At 34.9% G+C, this 17,385-nt stretch overlaps 1 protein-coding gene across 1 annotated transcript in view; it reads left to right on the forward strand.

Moving 5' to 3' along the window:
* RAB5A (RAB5A, member RAS oncogene family) overlaps positions 1-17,385 on the forward strand; it is a 29,457-nt gene that overhangs the window by 7,660 nt on the left and 4,412 nt on the right. Inside the window, exons 3-5 of the mRNA XM_024565764.2 lie at positions 13,761-13,912; positions 14,247-14,369; positions 15,905-15,998. Coding sequence (XP_024421532.2) covers positions 13,761-13,912; positions 14,247-14,369; positions 15,905-15,998 — 369 coding nt within the window. The remainder of the gene's footprint in view (positions 1-13,760; positions 13,913-14,246; positions 14,370-15,904; positions 15,999-17,385) is intronic.

Here is a 17,385-nt window from a genome sequence, read left to right on the forward strand (position 1 = left end):
ACTTGTTAAAAATGCAAACTCCATATTTAACCAAAACACTGGGGTGAGGCCAGTAATTTTATGTTTTAACACATCTTCCAGATGATTCTGATGCACGTTAAAGTTTGAGAACCACTTCTTTCTGTGATCTGAGTAGTCATTATTACATTTACACTAAAGTCGTTCTCCCACAAATGGAGTCATTGCTTTTTTTTTTTAACTGTTGTTTTTGTAGGACTTTTAAAAAATACTGTTCATCCAAATACTCCAATTTGAGGATTTTGTACTGGTTTTATTGCATATTACCTGTATCTCTGCATGGAAACCCCTTTCTATGGATCTGGTGACTTGCTAGGCCTCTTTAATAAAGTATGGTCCCTTTTCTGTCCCATCAAGGATATTCTGCCTTGTCACTACTTTAAAGGAGTGAGAGTATCTATAGTTTTCAGTCATCGGTACCAATGCTGCTCCCCTTTGTTGCCACAAGTAATCAAGGACTGATTACTCACTAAATTAAAAGAAATATGTGTACCTCTTTAAAGTTACTTCCAGCAATTATTAACTCTTAAGTAGAGTGCCTAAAGTATTATTTCAGGGTTTTCACTGGAGGAACAAAATTCATTATACTTCTACATTTAACATCCATCTAATTTCCTGTGAGGAGCTAGTAGGACTTGTTTTTCTGTTTATACACAAAAACATCTAATGGGGAAAAATTATTGTTAAAATTAAGAGAGACAGGTTGATTTCAAAGTTATTAATGCACTCTTTTGTGATTTTATTACTAGGACTTTCTCAAGAGTAAATTATTCTGGTTAAAAAAGTAGAGGACCTTGTATCCTTATGGTTTGATTTTTTTTGTTTGTTTTAAATTTTTTAAAACATTTTACTTATTTTTTAGAGAGAGGGGAAGGGGGAGAGAGAAATGTCAATGTGAGAGAGAAGGTTGTCTCTTGCATGCCCCCAGCGGGGGACCTGGCCTGCAAGCCAGGTATGTACCCTAACCAGGAATGGAACCAATGACCTTTAGGTTCACAGGCTGTCACTCAAACTACTGAGCCACACCAGCCAGGACCATGTGGCTTGATTTTAAATTCTAGCGCTAATACTTACAGCAATCTTGGGCAAGTCATACCCAGCTTTATTTTTCTCTTTATGAAATGGAAATAATAGTACCTAACTTGAAAGATCTTTTTTCAAAGATTAAATGAACGTGTATATAAATGCTAGCACAATGCCCAAGCACAGAGTAAAATGCTTATTAACACTACCATGACCACCATTACTTTTTTCTGGGTCATTTTTAATCACTGATGATATTTTTGTTATATTGTTCATGACATGGCATCATGACTCTTCTCTGTTGTGCATAGCATTTGGTTTAGCATTTGACAGTGTTCAAGAATGGTCAGATTTTCATCTCTTAAAAGGTAAAGTTTCTCATCAAGAATTAAAGAACAGCCCTGGCTGGTGTAGCTAGCTCAGTGGATTGAGCACCGGCCTGCAAACCAAAGGGTTGCTGGCTTAATTCCCAGTCAGAGCACATGCCTGGGTTGCAGGCCAGGTCCCCAGTGGTGGGTGCGGGAGAGGCAACTGCACATTGATGCTTGTCTCCCTCTCTCTAAAAATAAATTAATAAAAAACAAAAAAAGGAATTATAGGAACAAATAAGACTTCAAGAACTATAAGCAAGTAGTTCCTAAATTTGAGCTTTCCTAAAAATGAAGTTTTTGCACATTCATTCAAGTATGTAACATGAGCATTTACAACTATGTTTCTTAAAATTCTGTATGCTAAATTCTTACTAATTTTCTCCCCTTTATTGGTTTCACAAAAGTGGTTAATCATACATATTACATTAAATGTATGTCACCCACATAAGTTACCTGTGGAAGTTTTCTCTGAGGGAGAAATTAAATAGAATACTACATGTATGCAGATATCAAAGTTGCTTCCTAAACTGAGAAATAAAAACCAGCCAGAAAATTTAAATTCCTAAACTGAGAAATAAAAACCAGCCAGAAAATTTAAATCTGAATAACTCATATTTTTCCTATAGTAAACATTTTACTATTGCCCTTCACTAATCTTCAGAAAGACTTATTTGTATGCCTACAATCTTTGCATTTATTTACTTGCTTTGTCTTTCTGCATCTGTATGTTGTTTTTAATTAAAACTACTTTTGAGGGAGGACAGAAGACGTAGAGACAACTACCACCACTGTATTTTTTTGACTCATGAGAAAAATGGTTATTGAAACATTCATTGTCTGATACAGCAAGAGTTAGAACTTGTGGGAGTTAATCTTTTGGTCTCAAGTGAAAGGATATTATCTTTATGCATAATATTTCCTTTTAGAAAGTACATAATTCAGTATTTGAGAGAGATTATATTACTCAGAAAAGTTGGTAGAGATTTATACCAATTACCATCTAAAAAATTGCATTTCAATAATCTTAATATCAATTCTCCAATATTCTAGATTAAAATATTATATGTGGCTACTTAAACATTGCTTTGAATTAGGAGACAGTAAGCTTGGTTCTAGTTCTGGCACCCTTTTATAAACAGCCCTTTTTACACATTTTTAAGATGAGCAGATTAAGCTAAATAGGGATTTTTCTAGAGCCAACTTTCTTTTAAAGTGTGTACTCTCCTCCATATTAAACAATACAATCAATACAATTTAACCTTTTTTTGTTTTCAAAATTTATTTCACATTTTGGGATCAGTTTTGGTCCTATCTCACTTAATTCATTGATGCGCTCTGGTGATGCTGAAGTGTTTCAAGCTGCTTGGTAGAGTGATTTTGCCAATTAGCTCTAGCTATAGTGAACTACCTTAGTTTTTGTAGATGTCATTGTTCAACTGACTTGAACTGCTGCTTTTATTTGGCTATGTACAGGGAGTTGAATGGACTTAGGAGGTGGTTTTCAGACCTCTCACGGGTTGTAGTCAGTGCTGGGTCTAGAATCATCTCAACCTATCTGGCAGCTAATGCTGGCAGTTGGTTGGGGCCTCCACTGGAGCTGACAACCAGAACACCCACAGGTGGCCTCACCACCTGGCTTGGGTTTCTTCACAGTATGCTGTCTGGGTTCAAGAATGAATGTCCCAAAAGTACCAGGTAGAAGCTGGGTAGTCTTTTGTGACCTGGCCCCAAAAGTCACGTAGATAGCATCAATTATGTTCTAGCCACAAACTCAAACAGGTTCAAGAGAGTAGTTTCAGTGTCAAAAGAAGAATGTGTTGTGAGAAATCTTGCTGCAGCCATACAGCAAGATTGGAAATACAATGTTTTCAGAAATACAGTCTGCCAAACTTCTCCCCATGTCATTTTATGAGGAGCATCCTCATTTTTCTTGACTATAATAGTATTCCATTGCATGGATCTCATCAATGTATATTTAATTCAATTTTCTAGTTTTGGATATACAGATTGTTTTAATTTTTTGCCTCTTGAAAGTACTGTAGTGAATAACTTAATTCTTAGTAGTTTCTCACATATTTCAAGTATTTCTGTAGTATAAATTCCTATAGGTTGATTGCTCTGTCAAAGGTTATATACATTTGTAAATCTGATAAATTTTTCCAGACTGCTCTCCAATCAGCAAAGCAGAAAATGCCTATTATCATATTTTACTAACTCAAGATAAATATTACACTTGTAAATCTTTGCTATTCTTAATGCATTGATCTCTGCATTTTTTATGTTCAATTTTCCCACAGTGAGGTCAAGCACCTTGACATTTTAGAGGCCATTGTATTTCCTTTCTCTGTGAACTGTTTATAACTTTATGATATTTTATATAGATTTATTTATAATAGTAATATTATATTCCATTTTATTTCTCAATATCTCTGGATTATATTCATATTTATTTTAGTAACTGATAATTATTTTTTTAATCATACCCTTATGTTGAACAGTTAGTGTTTTATATTTTTTGTTTGCTCTTTTAGGTAATCATGTAATGGTGCAATTTTTCCCCCTTTGGACTTATTTCTGTAAGATCAATTTCTGGATGTGGTACTGAACCAGAAGTAATTTTACCTCAAAAGGAACAAAAGGATTTCAGTCTTCATCACTTTTTTCCCTCCCATGGAGGTACTCCCAGTTTTGGGGGTCATCTTGGCATAGATAATTATATTTTGAGACTACTGGTTTCCTGTGATTGTTATTACTCTGGGGTTAGAGGCTTCCCCTGTCTCTTCTCCCTTCTTTAATTTGCCCTTTTTCATTTCTGTGTTGTAAAATTTTCAGATATTAGAACTCAGTAGATAGGCTTATTGCTAAGCTTTAAAGAGTCACTTTGAAGGCTGGTAATATTTTTAAAGATGTGGGAGATTCCCTTGAGGTCTGGGAAGCATTAAATGCTAGGTTCTTGACCCAAAAGGAGAAAGGGTATCACTAAGGAGAAGGGAGAAAGAGCTTCCTTTGCAAAATAGCCTGGACACTATTCGTGCACATTATCTTTGATTTTCTATAGTTTGAAAATGATATTCTTAGGTGTAGGTATTTCAGTACTTACCTTTCTTGGTGTTCGCTAAGTTTCCTGGATCTGTAGTTCTTCCTGGGATATTCTGGTGTTAATTTGCCAGTTAATTTGTTCTCTTTATATTTTCAGTTATAGATGTTCTAAGGCCTAAGAGTCTCTCCTTAGCTGTGTCTAGTCTTCTGATGAGCCTGTCAAAGGCATTCTTCATTTCTGTTAGTGTTTTTGATCTCTAGTATTCTCTTTTGGTCTTTTTCTAGGATTTCCATCTCTCTGCTGACATTGTCTATCTATTTGTATATTCAGTCTTCTTTAGCCATTAGAGCCATTATTACATTAATCCTAGTTTTAAATTTCTAGACCAATAATTACAACATCGCTCCTATGTCTGGTTGTGAAGCTTGCTCTGTTCCTTCGAACTGTTTCTATGCCTTTTAGTGTGCCTGGTAATTTTTTGTTCTAGCTGGATATGATACAGTGGGTAAAAGCAACTGCTGCACATAGATGTGGTGGGGTGTTATGGAGGGAAGGGAACCATTCTGTAGTCCTATGATTAAGTCTGTCTTTTTAAGTCTGATTCTATGTGTCTGGACAGTAAATCTCACAAGTGTTTGTCAGGTGTTTTTTTTTTTTTTTCCTCTCCCGTTAGATGAGACAGGATGGTTAAAGTCTGGAGTTAGAACTTTTCCTTTCTCCCCTATGGAAGGCTGGATAGAACTGGCTGGAATTGGGTATTACTTCCCCCGGTCAGTTAGATTCTGATAACACTTCAGCAGATTACACGCAGATTAACCAGTTTCCCTGAGGGCAGGCCTTGTTAAGAGCAGAGGATCTGGCTTATTTCTAAATGGGTCCTTTCTCCTAACCCTGGCAGAAACACACGAGGATTTTCTTTGACATTTACTCCGAGAACCTGGTCAAGTTCCTAGAGGTAAAACTCAAAAAAGTATGGTGGACCCCAGTATGACTGGGTCGATTACAGTTCAGGTTTTCCTACCCCAGCCCTGGTTTCATCAGATTTCTGCTCTGAGTTGTGGTTTTCTGTATCCACCTGCCTGTTTCTCTGATTTTGAGGGTAGCAGATTGCATTGTGACTTCACTTCTCTTAGAGATCCAAGGTGATTTGTTGACTTTCAGTTTGTTAAGCATTTTGTCAGGATGAAGTGGTGACTTCTAAGGTCCTAACACTTGGAACCAGAAAGAGTCGTTTTCTTTGCACATTATTGGAATTTAATAATATTCAAATTACTTAATGAAGTATCTCTTGTCTATAAGTAAAATGTCTTTCATAGACATATCTGTTAAAGCTACGTTGATTTTATTAACTTTTTCACTGTTGATATTGGGGGGCGCTGATACTAGTAAATAACTTCTAATAACCTCTCCCCTTTCTCACATGTCTTCACCTTTTCTCTTTGTAATGTGTACCTTCATGCTGCACCCCAGTCCAGTATTTGTTACATCTTTTTAGATAAATCCAGTGTGGTGAATAAAGACTTCATAAGGATGTGCCTTTGGTATAGTAAACACAGCCGCCTCTGAGCCTTCAAGGTTCATCAGTTCATTTCTGGGGTAATCAGGTTTGGGTCTCTAACTTAATACTCAACCAAACTCAGACTCCTAAGACTTACTTATTTTTTCTCCCAGGTGATTTGGGGGGTATGTTTATTAAAGCTGGTGACAATAAAATAAGGAAGGGCTTAGGATAGAAGAAGCAACAGGAGAGAGCGTAGGCAGGGCTGCTTTGGTTCACTGAGAAGTCAGAGAAAGGGGCACCTTGGAGACAGTTTCAGGGGTTAGTCCAGGATGAGCTGCTGCTGCCCATTGCTCCCTTGGTTGCAAGTGTGTGGGATCCCTTAGAATTTAGGAGATGCATGTTTCAGAGGGAAGAAGAGGGGGAAGGGAAAGGCACGGGTGTGCTCCTGGGATGGGGAGTGCACCCTAAGACTAATTTTAAAGAATTTGCATTAATGTAGTATCAGAAAACTATCATGACAATGTTCAGTTGGTGACATGTAACCATTAGTTTATGTCCTGGTTAGTGAATTCCCTCAGGAGAGTTGGGTGTACTTTTAGAGTAACTGTCAAGCTGTGATAGTAAACACACACACACACACACACACACACACACACACACACACAGAATTCTCTTACTCTTAGAATATGTCTGAAAAAATTACATGAATTAGTCTTACAGTGTTGAAATGATTGTTAATCTTCACCTCCTTTTACTTGGCTTTATGCAGCCAAGTAATCTTTCCTGTGTATTGTTAATAGTTCCCAAGATTGCAGTTCTTTTGGCAACAATTACCTTTAGATGTTGCACAGTGATTTTTGTTGTGGTAAAATATGCATAATATAAGATTTATGGTTTCAACTATTTTTAAGTTTATAGTTCTGTGGCATTAAGTACATTCACATTATACAACCATCACTACTGTCCATCTTCAGAACTTTTTCATCTTTCCCAAATGAAACTCTACCCAAACAACAACTCCTATTGTCCCCCACCTCTGCCCATGACAAATACCATTCTACTTACGTCCATGAATTTGCTCTAGGAACCTCATGTAAGAGAAATTATATCTGTCCTGTGGCTGGCTTATTTCGCTTAGCATTGTGTCATCGAGGTTCATATTGTAGCATGTCAGAATTTCCTGCATTTTAAGGGCAGAGTAATATTTTATTGTATGTATATACCACGTTTTCCTTATCCATTCATCCTTTGTTGGATGACTGGTTTTCTTCCACTTTTTGGTTATTGTGAATGATGCTGCTCTGAACATTGGTGTACAAATATCTATTCAGGTTCCTGTGTTCGCATCTTTTGGGATATCCACCCAGCAGTGGAATAGCTGAATCATATGTTTAATGTTTTTGAAGAATCTATACCACTTTTCATAACAGCTGCACCATTTTACATTCCCACCAGTAATGCACTAGGGTTCAATTTCTTGCTATTTTTGCCAGTTCTTGTTTTTTATTGTTTTGCTAATAATTGTCCTAATGGATGTTTTTGTGGTATTGATTTGCATTTTCCTGATGATTAGTGATGTTGAGCATTTTCTCATGTGCTTCTTGGACATTTGTGTATCTTCTTTAGAGAAATGTCTACCAAAATTTTTGCCCATTTTTTAATTGGGTTCTTTGGGCGTTTGGAGTTGTTGAGTTGTGTAAGTTCCTTCTGTATCAGTCCCTTATCAGGTGATACCGATTATTTTTATTTTTTTAAGAATGAATCCTATATGGTAGATGTTTATAGATCATCTCATAAGATGGATTTACTTTGGGGAGTATTGCCATCTTTTTATATATTGTATAGTAAATGTTTTTATGTTTTTGCCAGACTTTGGAAATATTTTCTGTTTGGGTTTAGTCACATGTGTACGCTTTCTAATGTGACTCTTAACTCTTCCCTGAATATGTTAGATATGTGGGGTTGGTCTAGTCTACTTTGCTGCCATGATTTACTGGGTACTCCTCCTATATATACATACAATTTTAATGGGTAATAAAAGTGGCCTTAGTTTTTATTTTGCCTCCTGTCTGTCCTGACCGTCCATATATTCTTCTCTGTACAATTTTATCATCTTCAGTGAGTGCTCATCTGTCTGAGAAAAGTCATTATATTAGATTACCACTGTTGATACTCATTTTCCCAGTAAACCAACTTCTAATTTTACTGCTAACTTCCGTACCTGGTTGTTGATGCTGCTTAGTCAGTTCCTGCTATTTCTTCTTCTTCTTTTCTTTTTTTTTAAGATTTTATTTTATTTTTAGAGACGGGGGGAGGGAGAGAAACATCAATGTGTGGTTGCCCCTTGTATGCTCCTAACTGGGGACCTGGCCCACAACCCCAGCACGTACCCTGACTGGGAATCCAACCAGCGACCCCTTGTTTTGCAGGTCAGTACTCAATCCACTGAGCCACACCAGTCAAGGGTATTAATTCTTCTTGATCCAATACTCATCGTGAAGTTTGGTCCAGATCCATTGAACTCTTACTGAATTACTTGGCTCTAAAAGCCTTTGCTTTCCCTACACATCACTTCCAAATGATGTCAAACTTGGATTTGATGATCACAAGATCCTGATCTATTGAGATCTTGAACAAGGCCCTTCCCCTCTATATAGCACCTTATATTTTTAACTTTCAGTTTTGACACGGCCTCAAATCCACCACTTTTGATAGTTTTACATAAGGGAAAACAGTCCTGATTCAACTACGGTGACACTAGTATTTTAATTTTTTTCTCTTCTGTGAAAAATTTTCCATTTGTGTTTTTACATAGGTAGATTTTTACTTTATAGCAATTAAATAGGTCATTTTATAACCATTTGTGGTTGGTTAATGTTGCTACAGTATTGATGTAGTTACATTTTGAGTCCCAAAATTTTAAATAGGTCATTTTTTTATAACCATTTTTAGGATTAAGGGTCCTTTGCTCTACTGACTGAGCTAGCTGGGCCGCCTTTATAACCATTTTTAAATTGCTACTTAATACTTACCAAGCCACCAGTGTCTTTTCATTTATACAATTAGGTTGTTTCCAATTTTTTGGTATAGAACGTATTGTTCTGCCTGCCCTGCCCTTCATACCATCTTTTGGAAATTCCATGATATGATAGATTAACAGGTAACAGCATTTCATGGCTTTGCCTGGTTGACAAAATTATTTCCAAAACAGTTATATGCCATCACCAGCAGTGGGTGTTTTTGTCACACTTTTTTTGGTAAGTTAGGAGATAAACTTAACATTTTTGCTGTGAAGATGATTTCGTTGGTTACTAGTGATACAGACTTTTTTCTTATATGTATTCCTTGTGTGAATTTTCTTTACAAATTTATCCTTGATGCTTTCAGAATTTTTTGTAACATTTATGTGAGCTTCCCACATATTAAAAACTAATCTGTTAACATTGATTGTAGAGAATTTCTTAAATATATTCTCTCCTGTGTTATGGGTGTATAATACATATTTTGCACACCTAGTCTCAAATTTTTGTGTAATTAAACCTCATAGTCATAGGATTTTTGGTTACTTCTAATAAAGTAATTCTATCAGATTTAATAAATAATTAGTTAAGGTTTGGGATGGTATTGATTCCTTGGTTTTTCTCTTTTTCACCTTTCTGTTTAATTCATGTAGAATCATTTTAGTTGTTAGTTTAAACTTTTTTTCTTAGTTCTTGGCCTTTGGCTGATGCTATTGATTTGCATAGTCTTTCCCCTGCCCACTGTTTTTGCAATGACTCCTCCTTGCTTATTATTTATTAAGTTCTTAACACATTCTGGGCCTTTGGTATTTGGAGATTTAACATTTACAGTTTCGGGTATTGTCAGATGACCCCAAGGTCTATGATTCAGTAATTTGTAGTTTTGCTGAGACTGAACTGGTGGTAGGTACTTGCCGCTAGGCTTGTAGACAGGAACTGATCATGTAGCTCAATGAGGGAGCCTATTAGACAGGCCAGCACCCGCATCTCAACGCAGCTTTGTTTTTCTCTACTTGTCGTCGCGTACACAGTAACTCTCGAAGTGATAAAAGCTGTTTCTTTGTGAAATATGGGCCCGAAAAGAAAACCAACTGCTAGTGCTGGTGATGGAAGTGAAGAGAAAATGAAGAGGTCTAAGAAAGTGATGGTTCTTAGCCAGAAAATAGACGTTTTGGATATATTAAAGTGTTTTTGCAGATTCAGGTAAGTTTGTGGTTGGTTAATGTTGCTACAGTATTGATGTAGTTATATTTTGAGTGCCAGAATTTATTTTTTTATAACTTTGTAAATGACTGGTAATGTATTTTTAGAAGCACTAAGGATATGAAGATGTCAGCTCTGCTTCACTGCATTTTATGGAGAAGTTAAATGCTGTAATAATATTTTGAAAACTTGAGAACTTTTGGGAATCATGATGGTCTTGCAGTGTATGTTTATTATAATACTGGGTTACTCTGTTCCCATAATGTATGTACTTGTGGCACTACAACATTTTAATTTTTCTTTTAAATCCTCACCCAAAGATATTTATTGACTTTGGGGTTGGGAGGAGGGAGGAGAGAAACGTGGATCTGTTCTCCCATACAGGCCCCAACTGGGGATCAAACCCGCATCAGGGGTAGGGGACGATGCCACCTGACCAGGGCTAACTGTTGCAATATTTTTTGATGTACCCTAAATCTTACTTCCTTGGCCTCTGACAGTAGTCTTTTTCTCTCCCAAAATTACACTGTCATCATACACAAAAGATTTTGATGGTATTTTGTTTAAGATTGTGTGAGTTATATAATACCGTACTTGGACATGTATGATGTGCTGCTGTATATAATGTGCCCCCTTATATTTTCCTCAGAAATTTGGGCCAAAAGGTGTGCATTATACATGGCAAAACATGGCAGTTTGAGTAGAAGCCTTTTGAAATGTCCATTTTTTTCCCATTTGGGAACTGTCTGTTGCAAATTGTAACTGAAATAGCCCAGAAGTAGTTCCACATATCTTGTATGAACTTCTTTTAGCAAATGGTTTGAACATTTATATGAGCTGGGATTTATATTAGATGTTGGTGAAGAATAACTAATAGTAATTTCTCAAGGAATTTCCAGTCTAAGAAAAGGGAAAGCTAATATAATCTTTTTTAAAAGATTATAAAAAGTGTGAAACATATTAGTGCACAGGGAAGTCTGGGAGCACAGAGGTAGGAGCTATTAAATAGTATGGGCTGAAGAATGGTTTCTAAGAGGAATTGAGTGAATTGATTGTTCTTGTTCTTTGTTAATATGATTGAGATCCATTCTTCTCCCAGCATTACACTGAAAACCTGGTTATTGTCAGTGTATGGTAAGGCTGTTGACTTTGATCTGTTCTAACCTATTTAAAGAACTCGTTATTATCTGCTTTTCATAGGCAGCAGCCTTTGGAATTTCATGTCAGTCTTGTCTCTTCCAAATAATGTCTATTTCCCACATTCTTTTCCTTTTATTATTATATGGATATCTCACATAATGTTAAATAATTGTGATGATGTATTTTCTTGTTTGGTTTCCAGATTTAGAGATACGGCCTAAGAGCTTTGCTATTAAGCAGAATGCCGATTGCAGGCTTAAGGATGGAGTGGACACTTGATAAATTTTAAGGAAAAAGTTTTATATGTATATTAGGAACACATGTTGATTCTAATACTCTTTTTAATATATTTAAATAATACACAGTTTTACAGTTTTTCTTCTTTTAGCCTATTGGTGTAATAGCTTTGTATTTCTGAAAGAATTTCTACTTGGGCATGGGTTTGGGGGGGGTGTTGTTGTTTTACTATATTTGTTTCTTTGCCTGTATTTTATTTGGTTTTGTACACGCATTGATAAAAAAGATTGGTAGCCTTTTGTGATATATTTAACTGGTTTAAGAATCAAATTATGTTTCCTTTACGGCCACATTAACTAATAGTTATTTCCCTGAGCCTAGAGTTGACTTATGAAAGTGTAAGTGAATGTTTTTACTACCAGTGTACTTTGTGGTTATTGAAAAGAGAAAACAAAGTCTGAATTGCAAATTATAACCCAGTTTTTTTTTTAGTTTGCATCAAAATTTACTTGAGAAAAAGCTTATATTTTGTGGTCCATTTCTTTTACCCCCTTTTATTAAAAAGGGGGATTGTCTTAGAGTGTAAATTTTAAGTGTTTAAAAATATTTTTTGATTCTATGGGAGAACATTCATGAAAATGAAAAAAAAAGTAACAGTGCTTTTTTGATATCTTTTATCGTAAATACAGGATTTTATGTTTTTTTCTTTTTAAAGATATTTATTTATTGCGGGGGGAGAAAGAGAGGGAGAGAAACAATCAGTGTGTGGTTGCCTCTCACACGCCCCCTACTGGGGACCTGGCCTGCAACCCAGACATGTGCCCTGACTGGGAATCGAACCAGTAACCCTTTGGTTCACAGGCTGGCACTCAGTCCGCTGAGCCTCACCAGCCAGGGCATAAATACAGGATTTTAGAAAATGAGTATTACTGCTAATGTTGTATGGGAAAAGAAGTTTGAATTAGAGTATATTTTAAATATGGCTACTCGTGAGAATTCACGGAAATAATTAGAAATGTAGCTTAAGCTTTCCCTAGCTTAAGCTACATTTCTAACTATAAGTTCGCAAAATTAATAACAATTCCATGCCAATTTGGGAGGAGTTGAAGACCATACCTTGAGCTAAAAGTAAAAGTGAAGAGCATACCAAGTTAATGTGAATGATAGAGCTGCAAGTGTTTAACTACCAAAGTAAGCAAAGGAAGGAACTATAAGGTACGGTTACTCTTGGCCAGTGTGCTGCTAAAAATGGCTGTATGTAGGTCTCGTTCATAACTATCTTTAGTGCAGCTAGCTACAGTTAGACATTTACTCCAGCATGTGGTATTTTAAAGCTAATTCACTTGATTATAACCTACCTTTTATAAAAATCTATGTATCTTTTCATCAGTGTCCATTGCAGCGTCTTTACTGATGTAAATTATTCGTAGATCCAAGAGAGTTATTTGTGATAGATATTTTACTTCATACTGTTCTTATGAAGCAATTCAGAAAAATGATAAAGTAATACTTTGCAGAATTTGACAGCAGCCTCTCAATTTTAAAAGTAAAGATAACATTACAAAATCATTTTTTTCTTATTGTTAAAATCTGAAAGGAGATGAAAAGGTACAAATCCAAAAAGTCCTGTGGCAGGCAGTGAAAGAGTTAATATTGAATCTGTATTTAGCAAATTGTCTAGATTTTAATGACTATAAAAATTAAAAGTGTAAATGTTTTGAAGGAATAGTAACAAAATATATTGATTTAGTGGTAATAGACTCGGACTAAAACCCTAGAGTATGCCAGTAAAAATCAAGAGAATGGAGCAAGGGGGCATAGTTTGGCAATGTAGATGATAGTTATAGATATGCTGGTTTTCCCCCCCATTTTTTAAGAATTTTAATAAATAAATTTCTAAAATTGTTTTATAGTTTTAAACTTACAATTTGTAAGACAATTTAAGAAAATATGAAGCTTATTTATTACAAAACTTTTAAGAATGTACGAGAAACTTTCAAACATTTTATTGTAAAGGTCATACATATATTTATGATATTAATCAATGTAAAAGCATGTATATTTAGCTTTGAAGCAGATCTTGCAAATATTTAAAGCCACTGTTAAATGTGTTTATGTAATAATATATCAGGTTTCTAGGTATTTTCTATATTACGAAAATATCAGGGGGGGAATGATAAACTTACTGCACATATTTTCTTTTTCAGCTGCTTTTCTAACCCAAACTGTGTGTCTTGATGACACAACAGTAAAGTTTGAAATATGGGATACAGCTGGTCAAGAGCGATACCATAGCCTAGCACCAATGTACTACAGAGGAGCACAAGCGGCCATAGTTGTATATGACATCACAAATGAGGTAAGTAGAGATGCTTGGTATAACGAAACTAGTTTGAATATCCGTTTGGGATATTCAAAGTTTTGATTAAAGATCTTTGAAAATCTTTTTTTTTTTTTTTTTTTTTTTTTTTTTTTTTGATAGTCAAGTACGACATTTTCTGCCAAAAGCTCTCGAATTAGAAAAGCTAATTTTTCAAAAAATGCAATAAAAGTGTCTTTAATAATACAGTAGTCCCAAGAATTTTTTTTTTGAAGAGTCACTTTGGACAGTCTTTAAAACCTTGTCACACAAGGACTTTCCCTAGCCATTTTTTTAATTTGTGCCTCAAAATGGCTGTTTATTTGTTTCCCAGGAATCCTTTGCCAGAGCCAAAAATTGGGTTAAAGAACTTCAGAGGCAAGCCAGTCCTAACATTGTAATAGCTTTATCTGGAAACAAGGCTGACCTTGCAAATAAAAGAGCTGTTGATTTCCAGGTATGTTGAATTTAACTTTTATTGGAAGGCGCACATTTATTATAAATTTTTCTTCTGTATCTACACTTGAATGACAGTTACTAGTTCAAAACCATGCAAATAAGAGAATATAAAATTTATTAAACATGTGATGTACTATATGTAATAAAATGCTTGTCATGATAAACCTGAATGTTTGTTTATATATCTTTACATAATTGTAATATATAAAAATTTATATTTTGTTGACCTAAACAATTATGAAATAAATTATTATTTACAATAAGTGCAGAAATAAATAAAAGCCAATTGTCTTCTACCCTTCTCATCCCTTTTCAGTTTATCTAATAATATATTTATCAACATGCATGTGCATACCCACATATCCTTACACTTGTGTGGTACACACACATAAACCTACACTCGCGTGGTTGTTCTTAAAAGGGCCTTCAAACGTGTTCCAAAAATCCACTTTGTGTGTTATCTAATGTAGCTAACTAGGAATGGTCCCTGGTGTAAAACAAGGAAGTACAGTAATTTAAAATAAAGTAAATACCCTAGTGGCTTAGTTGGATGGGGTCATCCCCATGCGCAAGTGAATGCATAAATAAGTGGAACAACAAGTTGATGTTTCTCTCCCCGCCTTCTCTCTCAAATCAATAAATAAGAAATAAATGTCTTTAATTAGACATTTTAAACCTTCTAATTTTTTGTTCTTTAGCTTTTCTACCAGAGGAGTTTGATTGTGGCCATTATATGTATAATATCAATGATTGGATTTTTTTTTTTTTTTTTTTTGATGATGGCTAGATAAAGGGAAGAAATAGTTGTCACGCCATTAAGTAGTAAGCTGAGCACACATGGTTCATTTGATACTAGTGACAACCATATGAGGTATAGAATGTTCTATTGCTCTTTCTAAGACAGTTACCTCCCTAGCAGAGAGTGGTAAATAGAGCACCTATAGTCAAAAGAGAGGCACTGTCACATTAGAGTTCAGAGGAACCTCATACCTCATTGTCAAATGGGAAAGGTAATTGGTTGATCTTCACAACAACAGCTGTGAGCATCAAAGGCAATAATAATATATATAAACTGCAAAGCATGACAAAAATGCTGTAACACAATTTTCAAAGGAATGATTCATGACATTCAGAATTAAAATGTTGCTTATAGAAGTCATTTAGAATTTATATGAGTATCATTTAGTGATTGAAGCCAGTATTACATACTTGGTTTCCCTTTGACTTCTTTGCAAATAATTAGCATAAGTACAATTGTCCGTTGAGATCAAAGAAATTTTTGTATTTAAAATAGGCTAAGTTTTTCCTTCTCTGGAAAGCAGATTTAACGTGAGACCAGACTAATCAGGCTGGGATAGTGTAAGAAGTAAGGCAAAAAGAAAATTATACAATACTCTGACATTTGTTTTACCTTAATTATTGGTTATAGATAATTAATTGGAATAGTAATAAGGAAGCCTCTTTTAATAACAAAAATAATGCAGGTGTAGTGTATGCAAAGGATATATCTTATTATTTTTGTTCTGTAAACAGGAAGCACAGTCTTATGCAGATGACAACAGTTTATTATTCATGGAGACATCAGCTAAAACATCAATGAATGTAAATGAAATATTCATGGCAATAGGTAAGATTAACTTTTTTTCAAACCATAAACATAGGCAAAACAAGTTATACGCTAGGGCATTTTTAGTTTGACTTTAAAAAAATAATTATTGGATTCTCTCTTTTCTTTTTTTAATGATTCTACAACTATTTTAGATTCATTTGACCAAGTATTCATTACTTTGTTAGTAATATCGTTAAATTTGATCAATTATTACCTATTAGGTTGTAAATACTTGCAGTTTAGTTTCTACTGAGTTAGAGGCCTGAATTCTGAGCTGATAGATTTCCTAAGGATTTCACTGAGAACTTTGAATAAATGTGTTTTTTTTCTATTAGGTTATAATAAACTCAGAGCCCTATTTTTCAATGCAACATGTAGGCATAATGAGGTTTTTCTCAGTGATCAATAACAATTTTCATCTCTCTTGTGCCCTGAACAGAGCACTAATTTTGTTTTTCAAGTTCTTTTTAAAACATTGATGTGTAAGTATACAGATGTATACATTATTTTAATGCAAATATTGCAGTAGAAAGTTTCAAAGCATGAAGCACAGAGGGAAAGGGAAAGCAAAACAACATCTATGCTTTGTATGAGCTCAATGGTCATTTGATCCTATGCAGCCCTCTTACCTTTCCTTCGAGGTACTTTTAACTGATGATGACTGCTATCCACAGTTGTTGAATGTAGGTAATAAAGTTGGAATAGTAATAAAGAAATTTCATTTTGTCTATAACAAAAATAAAAGTATTTCTGTTGACCCCCTTCCATTAGTTTTAAGGTGCAGATTCTATGAGAAGGGTCTACTTAGGTGGCTTTAACAGTTTTCTGCCCCTACACTATTCACGTGCAAGCACTCTTCTTGCACCGTAACGTTTTTTATTACACAGAGTGATTATTAACTGGATGTCCACATGCCTGTCCTCAAAGAAGGAATACTCTTTTATATTGAAGTCACACAAATTGACCAATTTAGAGCTGATTCAGAGGCTAAAGAAACCTCATTAAAAGCTGCAAGTACTGTCATAATATCTTTCACTAGATGAAAGAGTTTAATGATGGCTCATTTAGGAAAAAAACTTGCCTATTTATTGTATAAAATATTTTCCTGAGAAACTCATGCTTGCAGATATTAGGGAAATGCTAGCACAGTTGTGAAGAATTGTTTGGCAATATGCTCTTTTTATAAAGGGGCAAAAATCGATTGAGGATTTTTAGTTTCTCACAGTTCAATTTAGGGAGAAATTGGTAACCTGCAGTTATCCAGATACAAAACACTTTGTATCTGGTTTCACTTTGGTAACAATAAGATACGAGACTGGAAACAACGTCTTTTGAGATCCCTAAAATGTGTTTTAGTTTATCATCACAGTAAAAATTAACCAGTAGAAGCTAAAAGTTCTTCATT

The sequence above is a fragment of the Desmodus rotundus genome, chromosome 8 (assembly GCF_022682495.2).
Source record: "Desmodus rotundus isolate HL8 chromosome 8, HLdesRot8A.1, whole genome shotgun sequence".
In the NCBI taxonomy this organism is placed as follows: Eukaryota; Metazoa; Chordata; class Mammalia; order Chiroptera; family Phyllostomidae; genus Desmodus; species Desmodus rotundus.